Source organism: Spermophilus citellus (genome assembly GCF_964194105.1).
Source record: "Spermophilus citellus genome assembly, chromosome: 16".
Lineage (NCBI taxonomy): Eukaryota > Metazoa > Chordata > Mammalia > Rodentia > Sciuridae > Spermophilus > Spermophilus citellus.
This window is the reverse complement of record NC_138196.1, coordinates 82,807,945-82,821,459: the sequence shown is the minus strand read 5'-3', so window position 1 is coordinate 82,821,459 and position 13,515 is coordinate 82,807,945. Positions and strand designations below refer to the sequence as shown.

The 13,515-nt window shown below is 49.7% G+C and overlaps 2 protein-coding genes across 3 annotated transcripts in view; one reads left to right on the top strand and one right to left on the bottom strand.

Moving 5' to 3' along the window:
• The window catches only part of ANGPT2 (angiopoietin 2), a 50,913-nt gene extending 43,707 nt beyond the window's left edge, over positions 1–7,206 (bottom strand). The window contains exon 1 of the mRNA XM_081269249.1: positions 6,418–7,206. Within this exon, the coding sequence (XP_081125375.1) occupies positions 6,418–6,705 (288 nt within the window). The 5' untranslated portion in view covers positions 6,706–7,206. The remainder of the gene's footprint in view (positions 1–6,417) is intronic.
• The window catches only part of MCPH1 (microcephalin 1), a 200,209-nt gene that overhangs the window by 136,393 nt on the left and 50,301 nt on the right, over positions 1–13,515 (top strand). The window lies entirely within an intron of this gene.

The following is a 13,515-nucleotide window of genomic DNA, read 5'->3' as shown; positions in this document are numbered from 1 at the left end:
GGATTCCCCACTCTGTGGACTCCCAGAAAGGGCTGAGATGAGGTGTGCCTTTCTGAGAATATCTATCTGTGCTCTCTTGGCTGTCCTCTGGTGATTTGTGTACTCTCCCAAACTACAAGGCAGACTTTCTGGTCATCACTTTATGTAGGAGACACCCCCAGCTTCTGTCTTCCCAGCCACGGTTTCCGCAGTGTCCTCACATCGGGCGATGATCTGTCTTACCCATCTGCCTGGGAGAGCAGCGCTGTGCACTGAGCAGCCGCAGATGCTGAGAGTGCGAAGGCCACCTGGAACCCTGCTTGTGCAAAGACAGGGGTTGCCCGTGGTGGGCATCCCCTCCCCTACTGACTGGGTTGTCGGCCAAGTCACTCAACCTCTCCGGTTCGCTTTTTAACTTTTACTTACAAGTTGTTGGATAGGGATAGCTGTGCTTAGCATTGTAGTGTATGCAGCATGTTCTAAGGTACTTATGTCTAGGCATTCATATACACGTCGGATAGTAAGAGTAGTTACTTCAGAATGGTAGAATTAGATGAAATATCTATCTTGTGCATTTTTTTATAAACTCGGTTTTCTACAATAGCCATATATTACTTGGGTAATCAGGAAAAATGGCCACTTGGAATTAGTTCCAGTTGATTTTGCTTTCATAATAGAGGCTTCAGTGCAGGGACCAAAGGGTCAGCATTGCCCTCCCCCTCGCTCCATGGCCTGCCCCTCTCCCTCTCCTTCCTTCTGGGCAGGGCCTACCTCCTGCCCCACGGCATGTTCTGAGGACAGTGCGTGAGCCAACGTCCCTACTAGGCAGGGGCCCCGGGCACTTTCTTCCCCCTTGACTTACCCCAGGCACCTACAGTAAACACTGCCTGGACATGCAGAGGCCCTCGGTAAATATTTCTTAAACAGATAAGTGGACTTCCGAGGCTCCTTTCCCTGAGCAGAAGCACCCCAGGAGGGATGGGGTCTGGGGGTTCACTCACTTGCGTCACGAGCTCAGCAGTGTCGTGCCTCTGCACAGGTCCACATCCACTCCCGCTCCTCTGAAGGCCGCCGTGTCCCCCCACCCACGGCAGTCGCCACTTGCTCCCAGGAGGGCCCGCGTGCTTCCCCGTGTTTGTTTTCCTCCCCTGATGATCCGCACAGGGCTGCAAAATCACGCAGGGCCTGGGTCTGACCGTGCCATGTGCGAGGGCAGCTGAGAACGTGGCCGTGTGGGGTCCTGGACTGTTGCAGGGGTGTCTGGGGCGTGACGGGTGCTTCGATTAGAGGCAGTGTCACTGCCTGCTGTTGCCAGCCCCGCCCCAGCACCACGGCCATGGTGACTCGGTGATGACTGTGTGGCCAGGGTGTTGAGCAACTGTCTTTATGTCCGAATTCTAGCAAGCAGGAGGACATCCTCCTTGTCCAGTAATGACAGAAAGAGAAAATAGGTGTTTGCTCTCTCTGGAGGGTCCTGTTAACCAGACTACGGCTGCCCAGTGAAGCCTGGGTCAAGGTCCGGCATGTGAGGGACACAGGAAACATGCATGGGCAGGGGGTGTGCCTGCTGAGGAGCCATCGCCACAAAGTCACGTTTTCTGCAAACTCTGAACACCTGCTCTGCAGACAGCCTGCCCCTCTTGCTCTCATCTCAGGAAGTCCACAGAGCCACCAGGTCCTGCTGTCATTCCTTGGGCAGATGCATAAGGACAGGAGTCCCCCTTCCTCCCCCCTTCCTCCCCTCCTCCGAGTGCTTCCCTCCTCTGCGGCTTGTTTGATCATGTCACAGGTGGCTGCTCCTCTCCTGACTCCTTTACCTCCATCTTCTGATTTTTGCTTTTTTCTCTAAATAAAATATTTCTTCCAACTTCTCTTTAGGTCACTTAAGAGCCACAGAGATTCTGATCATGGTATGATGCCATTGTGTGTGTTTTAAGAAGAAGAAAACCATACAATTTCCAGTCACAGTAAAGGGCTGGCATAATCTCTGAGTGCTGATCTCAAAGGAAGGGACCAAAGATCAGGGTAAAAAGAATCTACTTCTACTTTCTACCGTTTTCATAGTTTGACTTCTTATTTTTTTTTTTTTTTTTTTTTAGCTCATAGCGGGTTTGATCAGCTCATCTTCATATTTTTTTCAAATATCAATATGGTGGTGGGATTGGTTTGAAGTGTTGTTTTTTTTAGTTACAAATACACAAGATTTCAGTTTACTGTGGGTTAGAGTTAGTCCTGTGGTCAGCCTGAGTGCAGTGACCGCTGGCAAAGCCAGTACCCTTGTCAGCTTCCAAGTGCAGTAACCAGTGCCCAGGTGAGCTTCTGGTTGCAGCCCCTGTCAGCCTAGAAGCACCACATTGACTGAGGTCAGCAGACTTCCGTATTAAGGCCACATGGAGCATGCACTGAAGAAAGAGATTAGGGACATCCATTTCTTAGTTCTAGACTCTGGGCAATTCTTCTACCCCAGTATGACCCCTAAGTAATTGATCCAATGTCACACAACCTTGTTTAATAAGCAGAGGGTAAAACTGTATGTAATAAACATTTATTCTATCTTCCAATTATGTATAGAAAGCACCTTCTGCACTTCAGACAGTGCATGAGCACGTGGGTAAGATATGTAGTCAACAACTGTACTTTTCCTTGTCACACTGAAATATAGCTTCTTTTCCCAGCCACCGTGAAACCTGTTCTCTTCACCCCTACTATCATATTGGTGTATGATTACTATAATGACAGTTGTTTTCCCTACAATCTTGAATAGCAGGTTTGATCGGCTCGTGAATGCATAAAATTTGCTTGTAATACTGAAAACAGTCACATTTCCCAGCTCGAGATGGAGCTGAGAGACCAGGACAGTTTTCCCTCTGCACTGCAGCAGGCCCTGACTGTGGCTGTGATGGGCTGTCTTTCCCTTCATAAACCCAGCTCCCTTTTTGATCTTTTTTGGGGGGCGGGGGGGCTGGTCCTAGTTTTTGAATGTACAGCTAAGGAATGTTTCACACCCCACTTGATGGAACACCACCCTCCTCTCGGCAGGTGGCTGGGGCTGCATTCCTCTGTGAGCCCCTTGTCCTTACTTCTCCCCTGGTGGCAATGACGCATTTGTACCTGCCCTGCCCCTGAGCAGTAGCTCTCATACCTATTAAAAGAGTACAAATCAAAAAACTTTTTTTTAAAGTACATTTTTAAGTCAATGGAGCTTTATTTTAGTTATTTATATGGTGCTAAGAATTGAACCCGTGTGGCTGGGATATAGCTCAGTTGGTAGAGTGCTTGCCTCACATGCACAAGGTTCTGGGTTTAATCCCCAACACCAAAAAAAAAAAAAAAAAAAAAAGAGAGAGAGAGAGACAGAATTGAACCCAGTGCCTCACATATGCTGGACAAGCACTCTACCACCAAGCCACAACCCCAGCCCACATTATCACTTTTAAAGAAAAAAAAAAGATTGCGATTCAAGTTTACAGCTCCTGCACTTAATGTTGTTTAAAAGAAGTAGAATTTATATAGCAAAGGAAATGTTTACATCAGTTTAATAGTCATTAGCTTTATTTTTCAAATCATTCTGTTTTAAAATGATTGTGGGGCTTGCAGTTGTTTATGAAATATAAGGCATTCATCAGCGTGAAATAGTTGTTTATTTCCTTTTCACATTTCCTCTTATCGGAAAAAAAAAATACATTTGGTCCCCTAGCCAACTACAATGTGTTTTGCTAAGGTATTTGTGAGGTTTTTTATGAACTGTGTTTACTATCACTGGGACAGAGGTTCAGAAGAGTTGCAGGGGAAGCCAGACTCCTGTGGACCTGGCCGGGCAATGGGAGTGCTGGGTGGACTGTGGTGAATTTATCTTACCCTTGAGCATGAGCGAGAGCCTCCCTCCCTTGCCTCCCATTCATGTTCCCGGCTCTCCTGCAGCTGGACACTCCTCTGCCTGGCCGTGCTGGGCTGCCCGGGGGGCTGTCGATGGTGTGCACACAGCTATCTGTCCTGGCTCCTGGGCCTGCTCCCCACTCAGAAGCTGAAATACTACTCCGTGGCCTTAAAACTAACCAGAAACTTGGTCTCATTTTCCTTCCTAGCAAGTTTTTAAACTCTTAAAATGTATAAAGATTTTCTGGTGGCTTTTTTTTTCCCTGAGTGTGTGTGTACGCCTCTTATTTTTAGTGTTTATCAAGGAAAGAAAGGAAATATGGGACCATAAAAAAATAAACAGCCCCAAAGAAAATATATGAAACAATGAAATGTACGGGGTTGTGCTTTTTCTTTCAGTGTGAATCTATAAATAGGCGTGAGGTGTGCGGTGGGTCCTTTAATTAGGGGCTTATCAATCATTTCCCTCGGACCTTACTTTTTTCCTTGACAGAAAAGCGTGCTTATTATTACAGGTGCCAAAACACAGGGAGAAAAACAAGCAGAGAGTTTACACTGAGCCATCCCAAGCAGGTTTTGTGTTTGTTTTTCGCTTTCCTTCCCAAGCTGGGAGCCTGTAAACCAGGGAGTGGGGGCCAAATTGCCTCAGGTGCCCACCGCCCAGGGAAGGCCCCAGGAACAGGTGCAGAGCCTAGGAAAAGAGGAACTGCAGGCCCCTCTTGACACCTCACTGGCTAGCTAACAAGGGCTTTGGAAATCCCAGTGCGCTGCTGCGCACACTCTTACTAATCCACCCTGGAAGGACGAGATGTTGGTCACCTGCTAGAGTCTGCCTCCTCCTGTTCTGTCTCAACAGTGTCTCCAAGGCCTGAGAGAAGGGGCTGGTTTGCCCTTAAAAACGCCTGCACCTTCTCAGAGGGTCACAGGTACACCGTCCTGGGCCTAACCAAGCCAATACGATTGAGTCGTCCTGCCTTTGACAAAACATTCTCTTTATATTTGGTGACTGTTTATTTTAGCAGGTGGCTTGCTCGTCGGGCAGGTTACAGTGTTTACTAGCTCCATGTGTCTCCCCTACCCTGCTCTGGGGCTGTCTGCACAATTCACCCAGCCATGGTAGATAATGGAGGTCACTAAATGTGAGCATGCCATAGTGAAAGAAATAGAGGTCAGCAGACATTGAGGATCCAGTTTGCCTTCCAAAGTTGAGACCTGTGCTGCTGCATACGTCAATGTTTAGTGTCATCATTTGCACATGATGAGTTTTACAAGATTTAAAAAGAGCACACACAGTGATCTTAAAGAAGGAGAGAAACCAGAGAATTCACCCAGGAGCAGACCCTGCTGAAGTCTTTATCTGAGGAGCCTTTCTGCATCTGTTGTCTCTGTTCTCCAATTGAACAGCCCCTCTGTCACAATAGCAGTGGGGCTGGGCGCATTCATTCATTTGGACTCCTGGCCTGAGCCATGAGTCAGTGGCTTCCTCTCTGAAGGTAGGGGAGTTAATGAGAAACACAGATTAGGATCCCACACCTACTCAGAGATTCAGACAGGGTGGCAGAGCACAGAGCCCGTGCTGAAATGGAAGACAAGAGAATCACCCTCTTCTGGGAGGAAGTGTCCAGGAAGCCCACCGACTTTGAGAAGCTTTTATGTGACTTTAAATAATGACCCTCTCCCGCGTTCCCGTTGCCAGGCAATGTCATCTTTATAATGTCTAACCGTTAACCTACTATTTACATGTTTTGTTTAAACTTCCTTTGGAATACATATGGTTCGTATAAAGAAAATTCCAGGGTCACTTGGGGTTTTGTATGAAAACGATCGCTTGTGAAAGAAAAACAGAGCTTTCAGGATCTTATTTTGGTCGCGTGCTCTGAGAAAAGGCTGTGAAGCGGTGGAGCCCTGCCACCGAAGAACAGGCTGTCACCCCGTCCCATTCCGGTCCCACGTGGGGAAGCTCCCAGAGCCCGCAGTGGAACTGAACAGGGCCACTGTGCCTTCGGGTGCTTGGGAAGCTAGTCCCTGTGTCAGAATACAAGCCTGCAGTGGTCGAGCCCTGAGATTCTGGGAAACCAAGGTCTGCTTTATTGAATTTCCTCTCATTTAGCAGGAGTCACAATCTATTTTCATAAAGAAATTCAGGAAATTGGTAAAGCACTTGAGTCCATCCACTACATACCAGTCATTAACATGATTCTCACATTTTCCTGACCCCGGGCTGCAAGCTCACAGCCTCCCTCACATGCCTGCCACCCACTGAGTAGGTCCTGGTAATGGGTGTCAGGGAGCTCCAGCTGCTCAGACAGAAGAGCCTGTAGCGTCTGCAGGGAAGTGCACTTCCGCTGCCACTCTAGGAGGCTCCCAGCCCCAGAGACCGTCCACATGGGTCCTGGCCCACTTTTCAAGTAACCCCTTTTGCTTTCTGCCCTGTGGCACATTACCACCCCTCCACCGGGCACAGGACAAGAGGGATGGTCCTTTGTTCAGGGTGCTAGTCACCACCTCGCCAAAGCTCTGGCCCCCAGAGCTCCCGAAGCTCAGGGAGCCCAATTTGCCTACCTTCATCAGCCACTGAGTGTTGTTCTCCATGATGTTCTCCAGCACCTGCAGCCTGTGCACAGAGTCATCGTAGTCCAGGGGTGCGTCCCTCTGCACGGCATTGGACACGTAGGGGCTGGAGGAAGAGCGGCAGCTGTCCGTCTCCGGCAGCAAGAAGGTGTAGCTGCAGGGCCCGTGCTGGACCTGGTACTGCTTTCTACCAGTGCTGTCCACACCCTTCCGAAAGCTGCTGTAGGCTGCCGCCAAGACGAGATCACAGCCCAGAGTAAAGAAAACAATCTGCCACATTCTCTTGCTTTGGGTAGTAAACCACCAGTTCAGCAGACTTCCAGACGCATGGGAGTCCAGAGCTCTGAGCTGCCGTCTAAAAGGCAGGGCTGTGCTGCATGGCCGAGTCCGTCAGTGACAGCCTGCCTGTCCCTCCCTTCCAGCGGCAGGCTTGGTTTCAGGGCTGACTTCTCTCGGGGCACGCAATAAACTGTCAGATCGCAGAGGGCAGAGCAGTCCTGCTCGCTGGAGAGGGCTGTGCCGGCTTCAGAGAGCAGCTCTCATGTCTCTTTGTTTCTCTTTCCCTGATTCTACAGTGTCACTATCCGAATCAATCACTTTCCTTTCCTTATATGATAAGTTGATAAGAGCAGCCAGACATGTGCAGCAAGCGGCTCCACCCTCCTGGCTCCCCCGTTATCTTCCTGTAGGGGGTCACTAGCCAGGCAGCAGGAAAAATCAGAGCGTAATGCTCGCTGTCCAACCAGGACCACAGGCTGCAGAAGCCCTCGGGATGGAACGCTGACCAGCTGTGGGACCCCTGGGCCCGCGGAGGCACCACCCTGATTGAGCATTTCCTCGAGAGAAGTGGGGCTGTCCTATGATATGATGCTCGCTTCTCCCAGCTCAGCTGGCAGAGTATCTGAGGTAGTAACTTTAATTTTAAAGTACAATGAAAGTTCCTGTTTTTTCCTTTAGGAATAAAAATACTACAAATATGTCAGGACTTCGGTTTATTTTTGTTATTACAAATAAAGAGGAAGACATTTGGCTCCTGTAAACTGCCTTTCCAGAGGGAAACCGTCTCCTTGGTACGGCTCAATTTTGGAACTGTTCGCTAAGTTATGAAAAGTTTTTATTTTAAACTAATAACTCCAGTTAGAAAGATCAGTTTGGGAGCCTTGACATTTATTCTTTTAAACAAAATATTCGCATAAGTATTCAAAGTAAACTTAAAATATACTGGTCTGATTAACTACTACGTATTAAGTTGCAATCGAAAATCAGAATTTAAAAGTGTGCTAAGACGAGCACCTAGCCTCCCACTTTCTTACAGCAAGACCTGCCCAGATCTCATTATCTCATAGCATTATCAATTAAATTGGTCTCACACAGTGTTGGACTCTGACCAATCATGTCCCCTTTTGAATTGAGTTCTAATGTCCTTATCTGTAAATGCAGCAGCAGCTCCAATCAATTCCCAGACTGTCTGCTCAGTTCCACAGCTCTGCACCCCCTGTGTGTCGCTTCCTTAGGAGCTGAAACCCGGTCCTTGAAGATGGGCAGAGTGCTGGCTCCCAGACTGGGGTACACAGGCAATGTCTCCGAGCCTTGCTCGAGACCGTTTGTATCTCAGTGTTCTGGACTTGTTTCCCAGTTGAGTGGGAAAGTAGCAGAGCTCGTCTAGCTGTGATAGCTGAGGGTCAGTCTGCATTACCAAGGTCAGCTTTCAGAGCAGTGAAGAATTATGATTTTAATTCATAGGTGAATCTGGAATTTATACAGTGAATTTCGTTTTCCTGAGATCTGTTTCCAGGAGACCCTGAAAAAATCCATCCTATTACTGGACCGACTTCGCTCTTTAGAACAGGGGTTTTGATTCTGAGGTCCGTGGCCAGAATTCATTAGGTCCATGAGCTTGGACAGGGGGTAAAAAGTCAGTTTTCCACCATGCTCTTGCCAAAATTTCAGCCTTTCCTGTGTCTGCGACTGGTTACCACATGGTGGTCAGCATCTGTGACTTTCTCATCCCTGTAAGTTAGAGGTTTCTGTTACAGTGTCTCAGATTCTCTCTCATGTGAGCAGCACACTGTGGTCAGGCCATCCCTAGATCTTGGCCTCAGGTCTTTTGAGGAGGGGTTCCTTGGCGCCAGACTACCAACATTCTCAAGCTCAGAAAGGCCAGAATTTGTGTTGGTAGAAGAAAGAGTTTGAGTTCACCAAGATCCAGGTGCATAGTCCCCACGAAAGGACCAAACCAGAGAAGGTCACCCCTCCAGTCAGCAAGCCCTCGAGGGAGGTGCCTTGTATTCAGACAAGCCTGGGAGCCGAGGTACCTCAGCAGATGCTCAGCCCCTCCCAGCCTCAGTTTCCCTACTGTAAAAAGAGGCCACTCTCCTGTAAAGCCTTCCAGGCTAAGGTGACGGGCAGTAGTACATGTCATTTAGGAGTATTCGTTTCCTTTCCTTCTAGGCACTGTTATGAAATGGAAATCAGTTCTTCTACCTTCAAACACTAACTATTATTCTCTGATTCAGTGTGAAGCAGTAGCACAGCATAGACATTTTTTTCTTCTACATTTTTTGCCTGTTTGAAGAGCATATTGTGAAGTATTAAATTGCACGTGTGTTTTAAGACTCATTCAGTTGTCTCCCAGGCAGATGGGGTGGTTTTACAGGCCCCAGGAGGAGGTCCCCAAGTGCTGCCTATCCACCAGGTTTGTGTGAGACGCCCTGCCAGGGCAGGGGCTGGATGCTCACACCGCTGAGCTTCTCACCTAAGAAGCTCCTGGTGTCTCAAGGGAGTGAGACCTGTAAACGAGCAGAGCGAGGAGAGCAGGGACTGAGTGCAGACAGGAGGGAGGTGACAGGCTCCTGGGGACAGCTGGCCTGCAGGTGTCAGTGTGGACACAGTCCTGAACCAGGCCCCCAGGAGCAGAGCGTGGAAGGAACTGCTCTTTGTGGATTCCTAAATAGAAATTACTAGAACTGGAGATGGAGGGGAAGCTCTGATTAGACCAGGAGTTGACACCCATTTCTGTGAAGGGTCAGAGAGTAGATTTTTAGGCTGTGTTAGCCGTCCCATCTGTCACCAGCTCTCGGCTCGAGTCCCAAAGCAGCCACTAGCCAGAACTTAGTAAGAGCAGTGGGGACAGTACAGCTTTATCCCAAAGTTGGATTTCATGTGATTTTCACCTTCGTGAAATAGTCTTCTCTGGATTTTTTCCAACCATTTAAGAACGTGAAGATCATTCATAGCTCACAGACAAAATCTGCTATGGGCTGTCATTGGCTGACCTGTCCACCGGGGGCTGGGATGGGACCTCTAGGGCCACTGCTCAGTGCAGAGCCTTCTGATGCCCTGCTCGCGGCTTCAGACAGGACAGGAGCGTGAGACGGGCCAGGGGAGGGGGCTTAGAAAGGCCCAGAGAGAGTGCCCTGTTGAGGCCGGGTGGGAGGTGCAGCGGGAGGAGGAAGTGCCGGAAGGGGAGGCCAGGGAGAGGCCGGCCAGGGCTCCCGCGCCAGGCCACAGCAGGAGCCCAGAGACACTGCGTCAGGGGAGCGAGGGGCCACACCTGTGTGCCGAGGAGGGCCCGCAGAAGTCCCCGCAGGAAGGCAGGGGCAGCGAGGGTCCAGGTTGCCTTCCATCTGGGGCCATAGAGGCACCTGCCTCGGTTGCTTAGGAGATGCCCCAGCGGTGGCTGCTGGCACTGCTCTCCACAGGCCCGGGGTGGCACTGGCTTCAGTCCACCTCTCTCCACACTCTGAAGGAGCCCTCGCTGTGGTCCTGTGCATCTCCACTCCTGCTGGATTCTTGAGTGACTTGCTGGCAGAGCAGCCGAAGGCAGATGAAGAGGTGAAATGAGGGACGTTGTTCCAGGCTTCCCAAAGCCGCCGGCCCAGCCTCTTTTTCCCCCCTAACAGTTCTGCTGGACAGCTGTGGCGGTGCTATTTGTTTTCTTAATAATGTTTGTCTTCTCCCCATATTGTATATTATCAGCTATAACTTCAGAGGCTCCATCTATCCTCTGTAGAACTTTCTCAAGGTCTCATTAAGCTGTTTGATGCACCAAAAAGACTCAATTACGTACTCCCATGAAAGAAAGAGGTCAGCTTTACCCAGAACCTCACAACTGGCCGCTTGGCTTTACTTCATCCCGTTTGGCCAAGGATCTCCTGCAGGCTGCAGCCTCTGGCCACCCAGGAGCAAGGCTGATGCAGGCATCGACCCGCCGCTCTCTGGATCCTGGAGTCAGAGTGGCCACAGCCCTTCAAGGCCCTGAGGTACCCAGAGCAGTGTGTGGCTCCCTCAAATGTCTTGTTCCATTTGAATGGTGTCACTGGAAGCAGGAAACCAAACAAGAAAGGCAACGTCCAGTCAGCACAAAGTGGTAGCAGCCCCCTGAGCCACAGATGCCAAGTAACGACTGTGAGCATGACCACGTGGCCTCTGCTGACACCCAGGGAGCCAGCGTACATCCAGGACTCAGCCAGATAGGTGCTGACCACCAGGTGGAAGTGGGCCCCCACCTGGCCTGGGCCTGGGCTGCCGCTGCCTTCCTGCTGACAAGGCTCACACGCTGTGCTTTGCCAGAGCCCTGCCCTGTAGGCAAGTACAGGAAAGGGCTCCTACGTCCATGCAGGCCACTGGCCCCTGACCTGGAGCACAGTGGTTCCCACAGGGCTGGGCAGCCCCTCCTGTCCTGAGCCAGCCCCTTGTCCTCACCCTCACCCTCACCCACACAGAGTCCACTCTCCTCATGTCATCGCCACCAGCAGGACCCCAGGGTGGTGACTGGCACTGCGTAGTTGGCCCCGCATGATCTTAACTTTTGGAAAGGGCTGTGTTGGTATATGAGGAACTATCGGTGCTGAATTACCCTAAAATATGAAACTGGGACGCTCTATTTCGCAGACAGATGGGCACACTCGGGACTCTCAGGCGCCTGGCATGCTACCACTGGAAGGCAGCTGAGAGACAGCTTGGCCATCTCTCCTTCCTACCCCTGGCCTCTATAAAATTGGCAAAACAAAGTCAACATGTTTACATATGCAGCTTAGCCTTCAGCATGAGGAGAAACCATCAGGAAGCTCACTGAACATAAAACTGTTGTCAGAAGTTATTTTCACCGCTCCTTCCCCCTGAGTTGAGGGCAATAAGGAATGAGAACCGGGGAGGCGTCCACAGCTGACAGCACAGGAGAGGGTGAGGTCTACTCTAGCCTTCTTCCTAAAAGCAGCCCCAGCATGGCCATCCCTTTGTGTGCCTCCCTGGCTGTTCCGTTTGGGCACATGTTGAACTAGAAGTCCACAGCCACGTGCAGGAACGCAGGTGCGTCCACGGGTGCTGCTCCCCAGGGCTGCTCATCATGCTGGACCGAAGGGAAGCCCGGGAGCTGCAGTGCCCCGAGGCTGAGTGCGAGACAAGCACCGCAGGAAAGCCCCTTGGCATCACTGCCCACACGAAGACAAGGAAAGCTGAGACGCACAGGCCTCCGGGAACACAGGGGCAGCTTTTGTAACAGGGGAGGAAGGCGAGGTGCGTGAGGCGCAGAGAGACTCCAGCAGTCAAGTGCGTCTCTGGGACTTTCTGTACCTTAATGGTGATGAATCTCAGGAGAACTTAAAGCAATGATTTTTCCCTCTGATTTCAACATGGAAAAGCCCAGCCTGCAGGATCAAATCAAAACGCACCACTTAGTACTGACTGTCCTCTCTGCAGCCCAAACATGCATCCCCATTTCACTTCCCGCGTCTTCTGTGGCCTTTGGTCACCTGAGTCGGAGCTGTGGGGTCTTGTGTGGACACTCACCAAGTGTGTGTCAGTATGGCAGACCCATGACCATCTATCATGTGGGTGTGCAACCAATTCGCTCATGCAGACCCAGAAGCAAAGAATTAGTGATCAGCCAAGGACAGACCCCTGGAACTTGGTGTGCTGTCTGAACCTACCAGTTCAGCGTTACACACATTTCCCATCCACACTTTGATTTCTCTGGTTTTACAGTTCTTTTCTGCCTTGCCTTTTTGACTTCGTCCTATGTTGACAGCCAGAGGACTCTGAGGAGCCTTTTAGAACAGAAGCAGTCTCCCAAATGAAGTGCAGTGCTCAGCTTGGCACGACTTCCCATTCTCGTTGCAATTAAGTATATGTAGGTATATGTCAGGGGAGGGCTTGACACAAAGTAGCTGTCCCAGTATGTTTGGATATTTGGTGTGCAAATCATCATGCATAGAGCCACCTTTGTGAGTTGGGAGGGAATGTGCGCTTGCATGAGTCGCTGTCTGCCTGGCAAAGGAGGGGAAGAGCTTCTGCCCCATGTGTTGAGCCACTTCCTTTGCCAGGAAACAGCTGTCCCCACATCAGCAGCGTGTCCCCTCACAGACAGCTGGAGACCTCCACAGTTGAAGGACCCTGACTCAAGTGCAGTTACCTCCCTCACTGCCACTGAGTCATTGGACATGGACCCCAATTGTCAGCACACTGGGAGAAGAAGAGGGCAGATGGCATGAGAATCCATGCCCTGGGACTCCAGGTGCCCTGCGTTCTTGTTTGGATTAAACTGAAAAGGTGCCGAGTGCTCATTCATTCTAAGTCCTCAGGGCTTGCTGTGAAACCATGTCCAAATGACATTTAGATAGGAAGATTTTTTTTTTTAAATAAACTTAAAAGAGTCTCAAATCTTTCACAGTTTGCACAGCCGTAAACCAGCCTAGCATCTGCTAAAGCACTCTCCTATCTTAGGGCCACACTGTGTGTGCTATGTAACCTTATGGGCTTTGAAAGGAAGAACTTTTTATTTTGTAAAAACTTGGGAAATCTCCAAATAACTATTTTTGTAAGATTGCACCACAAATTCCTTGAATTTTTAGGGATATTTTAGTTTATATAATTATCCTGTTGTATAAAGTTATCTCAAAATACTGTTTGATTTTTAAATGTTTTCATCCTAATATTTTTATGGAATATTTTATCTTCTCATCAAAAAAACAAATGCCAAAAAGGTCAAGATACAAGTCACAGATTTACAAAGGCAGTGGGTGAAATTCTCAAACAATGGATGAGTGCATTAGCCTGACAGTATTTTTGCCAATAATTTGGTTCCTGTTT